Raw genomic sequence first — 13,959 nt, 5'->3', positions numbered from 1 at the left:
TGGTTTTTCTTTTACAATACACAAAATAAAAACATTCAAGGCATTTTTGTAATTGTCATATTCAAGTTCATAATCACATTAATTCACTTTACCATGTTTGATTAGTAGTTTAATTTCAAGAAAATACAATTGTAATCTTTAGCCACAAAATATAATTTGTTTAGATACCCTGGAAAGAAGCCCTGCCTCCCAGAAGTGCAGTAACCATGGCAAGGATTAGCTCAAGCAGTGAGGAACTAACATCCCCTATCTGTTCTTTCATCGGGTGAATTAAATACAGCTGCGTCATAAACTGGAGTCATATTGGCAACAGACGTCAACAAAAGAGGCGTGACTCTTGAGTGCGCTGGTCCGATGTAGGTCACTGGCTCACAACGATATGACTTTGCCCTGGTATGGCTCTCTGACCACAGCTGTAGGCTGACACACCTGTCCAACACACAGAAAATACATTTCAGTTTGCATGTAGGTCACCGTAACAATAGTTATGGTCTGTAAAAGCTGCTGCACCATTCTCCCCGTGACGTCATATTTAATACTGTTCCATCTTTCTGAAGAGAAAAATCATGACTGTGGTTAAAAAGGGCTCTGCTCTCTGTGCCCTGAAAGGGGAATATGTTATGGTGTGGTGTGGAGGGACAGAAGAGAGACAGAAGGATCCCACCTGCTCCCTCTGCCTCACGCGCTTGTAGACAAACTCGGAGAACGGCGGCCGCGGGATGAAGCGGCCCGCCCCGGCCTTCACCGCCAGCTCCCCACGCTCGTACACCACCTTCCCCCGGGAGATGGTGACCACCGGCACGCCGTGGCACACCATGCCCTCGAAGATGTTGTAGTCCACCGCCTGGTGGTGCGTGCTGGCCGAGATCGTCCTGTGGTTCGAGGGAACATCCAGACACAATAAGATCAGAGTGGGGAAGGAGGACAACGTGGCTCGGATGGTTTCAGTCCGGCGTTCCCCGTGTTAAACTTAAGCTTGATTCATTGGAGGTGAGGAAGGGCTGGCTGGGAGACCGAGAAGGTGCTAGTAGGTGTGTTGGAAGGCCAATGGGGGGGGGGGGGGGGGTGCTCATCCCTCTGACCTATGTTATATCCCCAATACCTCAAGATGGAGATGGACCTTTGTCATGTCCAAGAGTAGGGCTTTTTGAATAAGAGGTCCTGACTCCTGTGGTCACTGAAGCTCTGTGGTACTCATCTCAAGAGGGGCTGCTTCCCCCGGTGTCCTGGCCAAAATGCCAACCTGAATCCGGTCCCACATTGGCTTCCTAAACGTCCCCTGGTCTTTCATTAGATTGCATCATTCCTCACCCATCCAGTATGAAAGCATTCTGGCTGCTGCTCGACACATTTGTGGATGAGGTGGCATATCCCCCCCCCCCTCTCACACACACACATACAGACACTCACTATGTAAAGCACTTTATAAATGCATTAATTATTATTAGTAGAACAATGCAAGGCTGAAACTTTCATCATGCATTGTTTAGGGATGTGCATGCGAGCTGCACACTTGGCTGGAAGGCTAACAAAGCTTTATATTATAGCTTCCTCCATGCCATCCAATGATGCTTATTGTAGTATATTTGATGGGGAAGTGCCCAGTTAGATCAGTAATAATGCCAGGCAAGTATCTTCCAAACAGTATAAATCTTATGTAAAGAAAATACTTCACCTTAAGACATACGAGTACATTTCAGGACAATAAATATGGGACAGGACAATATAAATCCTTTCACTTCGCAGCATTAAAACCACTGAACAGAAACACACTTCCCATTGCGGGCATGATACAGTACTATAAAGCCCACCATACCAAACTAATAGCCCTCGATTGCCCTGCATATTTCCCCTTAGCTTCAGAAGACAATAGAAGGATGATCTTAAAGAGGCTGGAGAGCACAGGGAGAGTCTGCTTATCTAACCACCAGGATTCATTCCTGTCCCTCGCAGGTTGCGACAGCGGCAACAACCAGGGCACATTGGCTGCGCTGATCCACAGATGATTAGCCGACATAAACGTTAATGAGCTGTCGGCCCTGGACGACAGAAGGCATGTGGTTTTTTTCTTTTGCATGCTGACAAACAGTGCGAGGCAGGTAGGTACGCACGTGCACACCCACACACATGCATGCGAATGCATGCACGCACGCACGCATGTGCACACACACACATAAATGTGTGCACACCAACACACAAGCATGTGCGCACAAACAAAACACACTCACCTTGTACCTATCAGCCACTATGGGTTATGTAAGGGCTGCTGCACAGTAGCTCCTTGCATGCAAACATGATGTGGGTGTGTCTGTGTGTGTGAAATGATTGGATATGGATAAAGAATATGGTACACTAGCATATTGCATGCAAACGCTAGGCGTGCGCGCGTGCGTGCGTGCGCGCGTGCGTGCGTGCGTGTGTAAAACCACTTGGATGCATTCGTTATGTTTTGGTTTTAAAGTCGATGTATGCTGTCTTAGGCATGCTAAGTCGGCCTACATCGCCAGCAACCCCATTGAAACATCCAATAAAGTTAATAAAACAAACTGCATAATGTAAGTGAAGTTAATACCTCGACATAAAACGTCTTTCTTAACAGCAACATCCTGATGTCTCAGCACTTCAGCTCTGTGCTGCATTACAATGTACCCAATATTAAAATAGAGAACACCTACACATTTTTAGGATGAAAAGGGATTACTGCTTTAGCTTCCTTTTTTTAGACTTGACTATCTACCCACATCGTAAGCACCGGGCTATAAAGAGGCTTTGCATGTAAGCAATGACATGGTGGTGATGTCATCATGTGACATGTTGTTTTGCTGTGGGTAAAACCAACAAGCGTTAGTGCCTGGGCCTTTTTTATCGGGGTGGCGGGACATGAAACAATCCCATGCTCGCTCTAACCTCACAACGCTGACGGCTGGATGTAAATGTCCCACACTCGCAAGACGCACTTTAAAAGTTAGCTCTGTTTCAGCTGCTTCATGATGGCTGAGAATGCAGGTGTGGGCGGGAATGGAAGGGGAGAGGGGGTAGAAACTAAAGCATGACAACAGCAGGGCTCTATTCTCTTAACATTAACAATATCAGAGCTCTATTCTAACATTAACAACAGTAGAGCTATATTCTCTTAACATTAACAACAGCAGAGCTCTATTCTCCTTACATCAAGCACATTAGAGCTCTATTATCTTAACATTAACAACAGCAGAGCTTTATTCTCTAAACACAAACAACACCAGAGCTAAATGTATTGCATCTTTAGATGTTATGCACCATCACAGCGTGGTCTGATGTATGCCAAATCGTCGGCACTCATAACTTGACGGAAGATTTGAAGTATGCATGTGCACAGATGGAACAATAAAGATAACCAAACACAAGTAAGGTGCAGCGTCTATGTCCCCTGTACCATACCTACTGTCTATGAAAGAAAGATATGTCCTTTAACCTTGTGGAATTGGGGTCCCAGACCAGCACGTCGGCATCAGAACCCGTGGCGATGCGGCCCTTTTGGGGATAGAAGTTGAATATTTTGGCCGCGTTGCTGCTGGTTACGGCGACGTATCGGTTTTCGTCCATCTTTCCACTGTGCTGAGGGAAAGACAAAGAACAGACTTGATTAGCCAAGGCCTGTGCCAATGTAGGTGTTCATATCATGTGCCTGTATTGTTTTGAAGTGTTAGTACGTTTCTGCTTCTGTCAGCTGTGACACTTTACAAAACTGGTCTTAAAATTAATATTACTGGTGGCTCACCGGGTACAGCGTGTACCATATAGGCTCAGTCCTAAACGCAGCGACCCGGGTTCGAGTCCTGCCCGTGGTCATTTGCTGCATGTCCTCCACTCTATCTCCCATACCTTCCTCTCTATCTCACTCTATAATAAAGCATTAAAAAATATATAATAATCTTTCAAAAAAAAAAAAAAATCTTTCAAAAGAAAAGAAGATATTATTTAATGCCGCAATAAGCATTTGCTAACAGTTAATTAAAAGTTAATTAATGGTTTACTAATCAATTACTAATGATTTAATAGGGGTCGTGTTAGGGTTAACCCTAATACATTAACCTTATTCTTGTGATGATGCTTATTACTGTTTTCAACTAGCATGAAAAATGGTTAATTAATATACCCATAGTGTAAAGTGTAATCATATCTCATATAAAGAGGTAAACAAGCTCAATAAAACTTTAAACAAATAAAGGTTAAATTATACACTTTACTCCAAGTTGATAGACGTTGTTAGATGGCAAGGTAATTTCTGTAGCGTGAAACTCAAAATATCAAAATTGACTCTCTGCTGCACTCAGCAAACTATTTTGGTTGCCATGCGTCAGAAGTAGCATACCCACAACAAAATATGTGAAATGCTTTGTTATACTGCTGGGCTCAGCGATTCTGAGTGAGTCAGCAATCTCAACCATAGCGCAGGAAATGTTTCCGAAAACCTTCTTCAGCAAACACTAGACTGTGTTCATTATCAACCACATACTGTAAATGGTTGTTATTGATGAGGGACGGATCTTGAATGCAACTAAGTAAACCTTGAAAGCTTGAAGGCATGGTGTGTATGGTTTATAAACATCAAATATGTTTGCAGTACTATGTATATGTACATATGAATGCTTATCCCACAAACCTGAATTACTTGTTTATATGACCAGATTTCTGAAATACAATTCTTATTATGGTAAAACTGTAGTAGGACATTGGGCAGTACATGCATAATGGTCAACTATGATGTGTCAAAGAATTTATAGTTCTATATAGTATTCATATTTCATAACCTATTGTATATGATTTATCCTTCTTATGGTATAAAGTCTCTGCATAGAGAGATCCTGTCTCAGCCTATCAGATAGACATGAGACTGAGACTGAATGTTCATCAGGAAGCTAAAACCTTTGCCATTTTGAAATCGAGTAACATAGTTTAACATAGTAACATTCTTTATAAGAGCAGGGACCTTTCTGAGGACAGCTCCAGCTGGGTCACCCTACATAACTTCACATGGCAAAGGTTAGCTAACTGTTTGAAGTGTTCGCCGACAAGAAACCTCCAACATCAACAAACAAACCCCAAAGGGTATGGCACCCTGGCCCGATGTCAGTGATGTCGGTTTGTTTGTTGGGACCGTGTGCGAGCACCTTTACTAAAGTCATCCCCCCGGTAGCACCCAGAAAGCCTTGAGGGGACATACCACGCCCTTCTCCCAGATGACAGACATCCGGTCCTCCACTCCGTTCACTCCGTTGGGGATCTTGGTGAAGTCGTCCTTGCCCAGAGCCTTCTGGCACACACTGAAGGTGCAGTTATCTGTCCCCGTCACACTCAGGTCATCACTGGGGAGGAGACAGTGGACATGCATGACCGCTAAATGGAACGCATTTATTAAGTGCTTTACTAACCTGTGGCCACTCAACTGCTTCAAAACCAGTGCATCCTGGTCACCCATTCATACACAGATTCACACACAGACAGTGGTGTCAACCATGCAAGACCACAGCCTGGTGGTCGGAAGCAGTTAGGGTTACGGTGGCCTTGCTCAGGTACACCTCAACACTATGCTAGGAGGAGCCGGGGATTGAACCAGCAACCTTTCGGCTGCAAGACAACCCGCTCCACCAGAATGAGTTATAGGATTAATAAATTAGTCTATGCGTTCATTCATTAATTCATTGATTAATTCATGACAAGGAACATAGTAGCTACCTATGACTGAATGAGTGAACCTCCAAGTGGCACATACTCTTATACCACCCCAACCCTTAAACAGAATCATACCTTTTAACTCTAGACAGTAGTAATTTTTTTTTTTTCGCCTGGATTCAGATTAAGCAGCGCTGCATTAAGCTATTAAAAGCTATAAATAATGGCATAAATGTATTATTTTTTCAGATATATGAATGTCTGTCTGTCTATGTCTTTGTATCTATGTATATTTATAAGTTTGTATACGTCTATGTCCATGTATATGTTTATGTATGTCTATGTAGGTTTTCGATCATTTCTATGTTGATATATGTATATGTCTAGGTCTACATGAATGTATACCTAAGTATATGTCTGTGTATGTATAGGTCAATGTCCAAATATATGTCTATGTATGGCTTTGTCTATGTATGTCTGTGTTGATCTATGTATGTCTAAGTCCATTTCTATGTCTATGTATGTTTGTATATAAATATACAGTATACGTATAGTTTATGTTTACTTGGCCAGCAGGTCCATGAGGTATCCAGGGGTGCTGGGGTCCGGTCTCAGGGGGGGGCCCATGACAAACCTGGCCGCGTGGGCCCAGTCTTTGTGCCAGCAGTGGGTACCATCTGTTCCCAGTCCGGCTGCGATGGGCTCCCCAAACACCACGCGCCCTGTGGAGGGGGGGGACAGTGTAGCTCAGTGTTGCCTGTTCATGGCACCCCCTTTACTGGGATCTTGAGATGGTATTATTATAATTAAACAGTATGTGCTGCAATATTGTAATTACAATTATCAAAACATTTAGACTATTAATGCCTATTAGTGCCTCAACAAACTTAAAAGGCGCTGTAGGCAATATTAAAGAGTTTTGAAGAGATAGAGCATGAAGAGCGGGAAGAGAGAATGATTTTGAAGCTAAACAAGCACAACAAGTCCCTTCTTCGAAAGGTGTTGAAATTTCACGCACCTGTGATCAACAAGCAAGACGGATCACGGAATCATGGAAGAGATGCCCTGATTGGTCAGAAATGCCCTGATTGGTTAGAAATGAACCGGGAGCGGTCGAAAAGTCATGGCTCAAACAGAGGCAGGCGAAGCCAACTTAAGACAGATAAACCCACAGTGCATTTCACTCACTAATAGCTGACGGCAGGGAACAATTAAACTGCACAAAAAAAGTGTATTTTTACTATTGATTTTACACAATCCCGTAAGCGTTACCACTTTCATTTCACTGTACATACTTCATGTGTACATGATGAATAAAGTTATTGATTCTTTAATCGCAATTGAACAGACAAGTAGTGCTTCCAATAGACCTGAATGTTGAATTAACAGTAATTCAATGCATAAAAAAGGGCACTGACTCCGCCTCCTTATCCTGACAGTGCTGCAGGGAGGAGGAGGAGGCCCCGCCCCCCTTCTCACCGTCTCTGCGCGCGTTGGAGACCACCTTGGCGGCTGACTTGCTCATCACGTGGACCACGTACAGCGGACAGTTGACGGCGTGGGCGATGGTGACGGCCCTTTGGGTGGCCTCCGCCTCCACCGCCTCGGGGCGACACATCTCGTGGCCCTCGGGGCCCGTGATGCCCAGGGCCAGCATCTTCTTGGCCCCCTGTGGTGCAGCAGCAGGATGGTGGTGGTGGTGGTGGTTGGGGCATGTCAAGATAAAGGTCACATGTAAAAGGTAAGGTGGGATAGTTGATTTGGTCAGGGATAGTGAAACTGCAAATGTACAAAATGTGTATGTCGCTGGAATTACAAGCATGTAAACCACTTTTGTCAAACCACTTTTCAGACACTGTTTGGTGTAGGCCTTTAGGTTTATTGTAATAAACAAAAAACAAAAACAGTCCTTGATTGATAGCTTTAACTCCCACTCAAAGCTCAGGGATTTACAGTTTATGTTTAGCCTTTGCTACCACCTAGTGGTGAAGGTCTGGTATGATGTCTTTAGGATCCTGGCCTGATCAACTTGGATCTTGGTTGCTGCACAAGGTAAGAGCTGCTAAGATAGGCTAGCTTGTTATCAGAGCCTTACTATTAAGTCGTTTACACAATGCTTTCATAAAATAACTACAGCCAGTATTCATGTTAGTGAATTAAAAAATAACTGACCTCATGCAGAAACATATTCCTCTTAGTTGAATAATGTACTATGCTAAAAATGCTCCATCAGTCATGCTTTATGTATATATATTTAACTATATATATACATACATACATACATACATACATACATACATACATACATACATACATACATACATACATACATACATACATACATACATACATACATACATACATACATACATACATACATACATACATACATACATACATACATACATACATACATCTAGGACCATGTGTTTTCCCTGCTTGGTGTTTAAACATTGTAACCCTGATGTGGGGAATGATCACTCACCAGCAGAATCCCACTCAGTTACTTATTAATCCTGGAATGGCCAATGTTTATGTTTACTCATCCCCTGTCTGTGTAGAGGGGAAAAGAAACTATATGATACCACCAGTTCTTCATGACCTTCTATCATGACACACACCAACACTAAAATCCTTGGTAATGAGATGTTCTTACGTCACAACCACAACACACTCTACCTCCACATCTATCTTGGGGGTATTTGTGTTGTCTGTCCGTACTTGAAATTGATCTGGTTCAGGAACCTCTGTGCTGCATTTAAAAGTGATTCATGCACAACAACATCTCTAAAACTCCCCCTCCCATGTATAATACCACCATGTAATATGGTTTAGATCCCCATGGAAGACACAGTCCTATTTTCTGCGGTGCGGACGTTCACACACGGACCTCTGCGATGAGGTCTCCGTTCTCGGCGTGGACCTGGGCGATGGCGCCGACCTCCTTGCACTGGGAGAAGGCCGAGTACAGCTCCTGGTCAGACAGCATGAACACATCCTTGTAGGCCATGAACATCTTGAAGGAGTTGACGCCCTGCTCCGCGGCCAGCGTGGCCATCTCTCTTTTGACCTGGGAGCAGTATGGGGCGAGAAAGCATTTCCGCAATGCAAGGGAAGGGGACTCTTTGCTTAGTTGTCATCTTTTGTATTTTATTGTCTTGGCAAGAAATTGCAAGAAAATAAGAAATGTCCCAAATATGTCGGTGCTCAAATTTTATGTTAAAAAAACTACTAATCAGTTTATGATTTATTTTATCGCTGAAGGTTGTGTGTGGAGCCAAATCAAGCCAATAGTGAATTTGGTTTGTTTGACTGCTTTTGTGAATGGATCTGTGTCCTATGCCCTGTGACCTGTGACCTGTACCTGCTCGCCCCACCACGTGACGGCCACGTGCAGGGAGTAGTCGCAGCAGACCTTTGGGTCGGCCGTGCTGCGCCAGCGATCGTACGCCTCCAGCAGCGACGTGCCCTTCTGGGGGATCACGAAGTCCATGATCATAGTGGTGCCTCCGGCCAGGGCCGCCTTACAGGGATGAGTGCGAACACACACACACACACACACACACACACACACACACACACACACACACACACACACACACACAATCATTAACTTGCGTACGATTAATGGTTACAATGAGAGACGATATTCTCATCTATGTACCTAGTAACTAAATGTATTTATAGTTTGCAACTCGAGTCTTGACATGCAAGTGGAGTAGGGCCGGCCTAAATGTAAATGGCAAACTTCGTTGTAGTCACCTTGAAAATGTCCATTCATTTTTTTCTGCAAAAGTTAAGGCAACCACTTTATCTAAACTCTACGGAGGCCAATAGTTAGTATTAAAACCGTTTTGGGAAGGAGTCGAAGGACCCATCAGCAAATTTTCCTATAATTTTTTGCCCGTTGATGTGTGATATATAACTCAATCAACGTCCTGCAGGGTCCCCCTTTCCCCTAGCGAGTAGCATACATAGAGCATGGCAGAACTTACTGAACGTCTTATTTTGGGCTAAGCCCCCCTAAAGGTACCATCCTACATCGCCCCCGCTGCCCGCAGACTCGGGTGGAGAGAGAGACATGCATTGGAAAGGCATACGAAGCATGATCACACATTCTCTGTTAGGCTTACCTTAGTACCGATGTAGAAGTCATCCACTGCTTTGGTGCCCATGAATGCAAGCTCCATGTGTGTGTGGGTGTCGATGCCGCCCGGCATTACAAGCATATTCGTTGCATCGATAATCTGAGCTCCAGCAGGGACTTTAAGATTGCGTCCAATGTCTGCTATTTTTCCATTTTCAATGTAGACGTCACTCATAAAAGAGAGATCTTCGTTCACAACCTTTCCTCCTTTAATCAGGATTCTTGTTCGGCCGTCCATCTTTCCGAAATAAATCAAACTTCAGGAAGGAAAAGTCAAACTGTAATCGATAGGCTGTCTCCAAATTGTGAAGGTTTAGTTGCACCGAAATGAGAAACGGCAGTGGCAGAGGAAACGAAGAGTTGTGCAACAGTTCACCTCATTAACCACGCAGAAGCACGTTAAAGACCATCCACAGTATTGCGAAACTAAAATGCAAACACAGGCACATACATGCTCGAGTAACATCAGCACGTCAGCAAAATAAACAGGCGTCAGCTAAAAAAAACACACGGGGAAAAAAATAAAAATAATAATAAATAAAAGATGTCAATAGAATCAACTAATTTATCAATTGACATCCAATGCGGATGGCTATAACGGTTGTAACAAATGACAACATATATTTCACAAATGTAGGGCTTTTTGTTAAAAAGTATTTATATTCTTATTTTGTATATTGGCGCAATGCAATGGAAACTTTTTGCAACATTGTTGCATTGCATGACTCAAGGAGTAGTAACAAGGAACACGTGAGTTATTCAGAGATACGAGGCACACGGACATGCACTCTTGAGGAGGCTCATGATGAATCTGCCGAATCCAGGTAAAAACCTATCAGTATGGGCAGAATGGTAAATAAGCCACGCCCACATGGTCTGATTTAACCAAGTTAAGCCACGCCCACACGGTCTGATTTACCCAGGTAACCAATACATTTTAAATGTTGTGTTAACCACATGTACAAGCAGAAACTAATCAAAACTGGTGTTAGCACTGCGAATGGGAGGCTGATGAGGTAATTTGCACTTGTATTTAAACCTTGACATACTAGAGGTTATTTATCTACCAACCGTTCATCTTTTACTGTGTTGGGCTCTGAAACCGTGTTGTCGAAGGAGAAGGAGATGAGAAAGGAGGTGAATCAGTTTCTTAAAGAAGGAGGAGTCTATCCGGCCATCTGCCATGGATTCGTCCTGTGTCAAACAGGCAATGGACACACTGATTGGCAATGCACCAGAGCCATGATCCAAAAGCCTTTACATCCCCGGGCGGCTGCAGCACGTGAGCAACACAACCAGGCAACATCAAGGCGACCGCCACGAAAACCGCCTCGATAATGCGCCTCACTGATTGATTGGTGATTTGACCAATCTTTTTCCGCCTTTAAAAATGCCTGCATTTAAGCGCCTATTTTGGTGGGAAAATGCTAATCGCTTTCATTTTGAGTCTATTTAGCAATTTTTTTTTTTTACAAATGAATAGTGAACAAGCAATGGGCAAGTAAATTATTGAATAGGGGGATGACTTTTATCTTATGATTTAATAATGGGGTGCGCACATTCGGTGTTCAGTTGGTTGATAGAGCACCCTCTAGTGTACACATTGGTGTATTGACAGTATTCATTTAATTCAGTTCGCAACATATTGGCATGGTGTGTGCCTGAAGCATTAGGAAAACAGAGCAAAAGCATGTTGAGGCCTTTAACCACGTCTTTACTTGTCACTGAACCCTTCTTACCCCAACCTCACCCTAACGTCACCTAATCTCTCGAACCTAATCATCTCTAACCTAAACTTAACTAACTTTCAAGCTAGACAAATGATTTCTTACCCCATACCTAAACTCTCTAACTTAACCATCTCTAACCAACCAACTCTAATCCTGAGCGTAACCATATTTAACAGAAACAAAATGTGTCCCATATTTATCTCCCACCGGGGAATGAAAGAAATAATGAGAGATGTATTTATTTATTAAACAGGGACACTGCTCATTAATGGACAGAAGTGCTGTAGTCTGTAGTCTGTAGTAAATTTAGGTATTTAATTGTTTACTTTTGGCTTTGTTAAAGATTGAAAGTACAAAATTAAATATCCTTTACTAGCCTCTATCTATGGTATACAATGTGAAGAGTCAATTAGATAAACGTTTAATGTTTGAGGATAATATAACCTTTACCTTATGTTTGTCCTTGTTATACCATCAATATGTTTAAAATCTAGACAAACACAAAGATAGAGGTTCACTTGATGAATTCAAATAAAGCCACACTACTAGGGGGAAGGGGCAGACTAGTCTCAAATAAGCAGATTCAGTGGTTCAAAAGTGTTTCTCATTAAACGTTAAATAAACCTCGACAACAACGGGCAGACTTGAGATAAACCACTGATATCCCTGGAGCATGTGTCTGCCCCTCTTTTCAGAGAGAGAGAGAGAGAGAGAGAGAGAGAGAGAGAGAGAGAGAGAGAGAGAGAGAGAGAGAGAGAGAGAGAGAGAGAGAGAGAGAGAGAGAGAGAGAGAGAGAGAGAGAGAGAGAGAGATTAACATTTCCCTACCGCTGCTGTGGATTGGGTGTCGGTGGCTCATCAGCCCAGACAACTTTTCTCACACACACTGGCTGGTGTATTACATGAGGAAGCAGAGACACATCGCAGAGAGAGGGGAGAGACAAAGATGCGTGGGCCTGTGAGATAACAGGCACGCACGGGGGCTTAGGAGTACCTAACCTTCACAGTTGTGAATAAACAATAACATCTGACTTAAGAGGATTTACATAAGATGAGAGGAGTAATCAGAGAGAGTGGAGGAGAAAAAAACAAAAAAAAACAACAACAATGAGGCCGCAATGGCATCTCAACAGTCTCTCCGTATCGCGGAATATAGGGTGAGGGGAGTTGCGTTTCGGTTGGATTTAGAGGAAAGCCGTCGTTATCGTTTTTTAGCTTTCCTCTGTTCGTTCTGCAAACACGGAGATGTCAAGTCGTCTCTCCGTAATGTGAGATCCAGTGAATACACAGCCCCAGACACGGATAACGCTCTGACATTTAAATGGGAGCCATGAAGAAAAAGAGATAGAACGTGACACAAGATGCTCTTCTAGGCAGGTGATCAACGTGGAGTCAGAACACAGAGCGGTCTGGTGGCGTGCGTGTTTAAACCTCTTCACCACACTGCGGGTCAACCTCCACACAAGTAGGCCTATATTCAGCATGAAGGAGGTGCAGGCTATGCAACATAGGAAAATGAAAATCAACTGTGTGTCTATCTTCCAATGGTAGTTCATCATATTCTCAGTATAATCCCAACTAATCATGGATAGAATATATACTAAACTCTAACGATAGGCCTATGTTTGAAGTAAAAAAATATTAATTGCATTAATTTACTCAGCATCCAGTAGATTTTTCTGACATCGCCATTTCCACTGTAATGGTTATCATAAGGTGTTCAAAGAGTGGCAGAATATGACGGTTCATCCATGCCTACAAAATGAGCGTCCAAGCCTGCACAGCAACTGGTTTGAGGCCAGATGGCGCTGTCCCCCTCACCTTAAAGAAACGAATGGAATGTGACTTTTATCCATATTTCTGAAATATAAATGTGGTGACATTTAGAGGCAACACTTACATATTAATTGAAGGTTTATATTATATATAGGTTTTATACATTTTATTTTATTTGTAATTTATTTTATTTTATTCATAATGAATTTAAAATAAATGCATGAGTATATTCAGTTAAGAATGATTAGAATATGCCACTTTTTTAATTATTATTGGATATTCATAAATGAGAAGAAATTCAAGGAAACTGATAATAGAAATAAAACTCAAACCCAGCAGTGCTATTGAGCTAAAGCTCTGCATGTGATCTGTTTGTGAGTATGTGAGAACGTTTGCTTCAGAAATGATCCAAACAGTAGTGATGGACCTGAGCGGATATAGCTGTTGATTCACCCTGGCACAAATAAAGATGCAGTCCACAAAAAAATACATTTGTCATTAGTATTGTTGCAGCTCAGGCATCGCAAGGCAGCCGTCAAGCAGACTCTAAAAAATGTTAAGCTTCCAACAATGGGAGGCAGAAAAATGTGAAGGGAAACAATTAAATTACGCCTTGCATGAAGTTTGCTTTTCATTTTGTGAAGCAAATTTA

At 42.7% G+C, this 13,959-nt stretch overlaps 1 protein-coding gene across 1 annotated transcript; it reads right to left on the bottom strand.

Annotated features, from left to right (window-relative positions):
• Window positions 1-120: 120 nt before the first annotated feature.
• On the bottom strand, window positions 121-10,291 carry dpys (dihydropyrimidinase). Its single transcript, XM_056603008.1, has 9 exons — window positions 9,789-10,291; window positions 9,020-9,178; window positions 8,546-8,725; window positions 7,135-7,324; window positions 6,221-6,377; window positions 5,207-5,348; window positions 3,455-3,597; window positions 665-872; window positions 121-429 (listed from the first exon to the last, which is right to left on the bottom strand). The coding sequence occupies exons 1-9, from the start codon at window positions 10,038-10,040 to the stop codon at window positions 370-372; spliced, it is 1,491 nt and encodes a 496-aa protein (XP_056458983.1). The 5' UTR covers window positions 10,041-10,291; the 3' UTR covers window positions 121-369.
• Between the last annotated feature and the right edge of the window lie 3,668 nt (window positions 10,292-13,959).

The sequence above is a fragment of the Gadus chalcogrammus genome, chromosome 11 (assembly GCF_026213295.1).
Source record: "Gadus chalcogrammus isolate NIFS_2021 chromosome 11, NIFS_Gcha_1.0, whole genome shotgun sequence".
In the NCBI taxonomy this organism is placed as follows: Eukaryota; Metazoa; Chordata; class Actinopteri; order Gadiformes; family Gadidae; genus Gadus; species Gadus chalcogrammus.
Note: the sequence above shows the minus strand (reverse complement) of the source record. Positions and strands in the feature narration are given on the sequence as shown.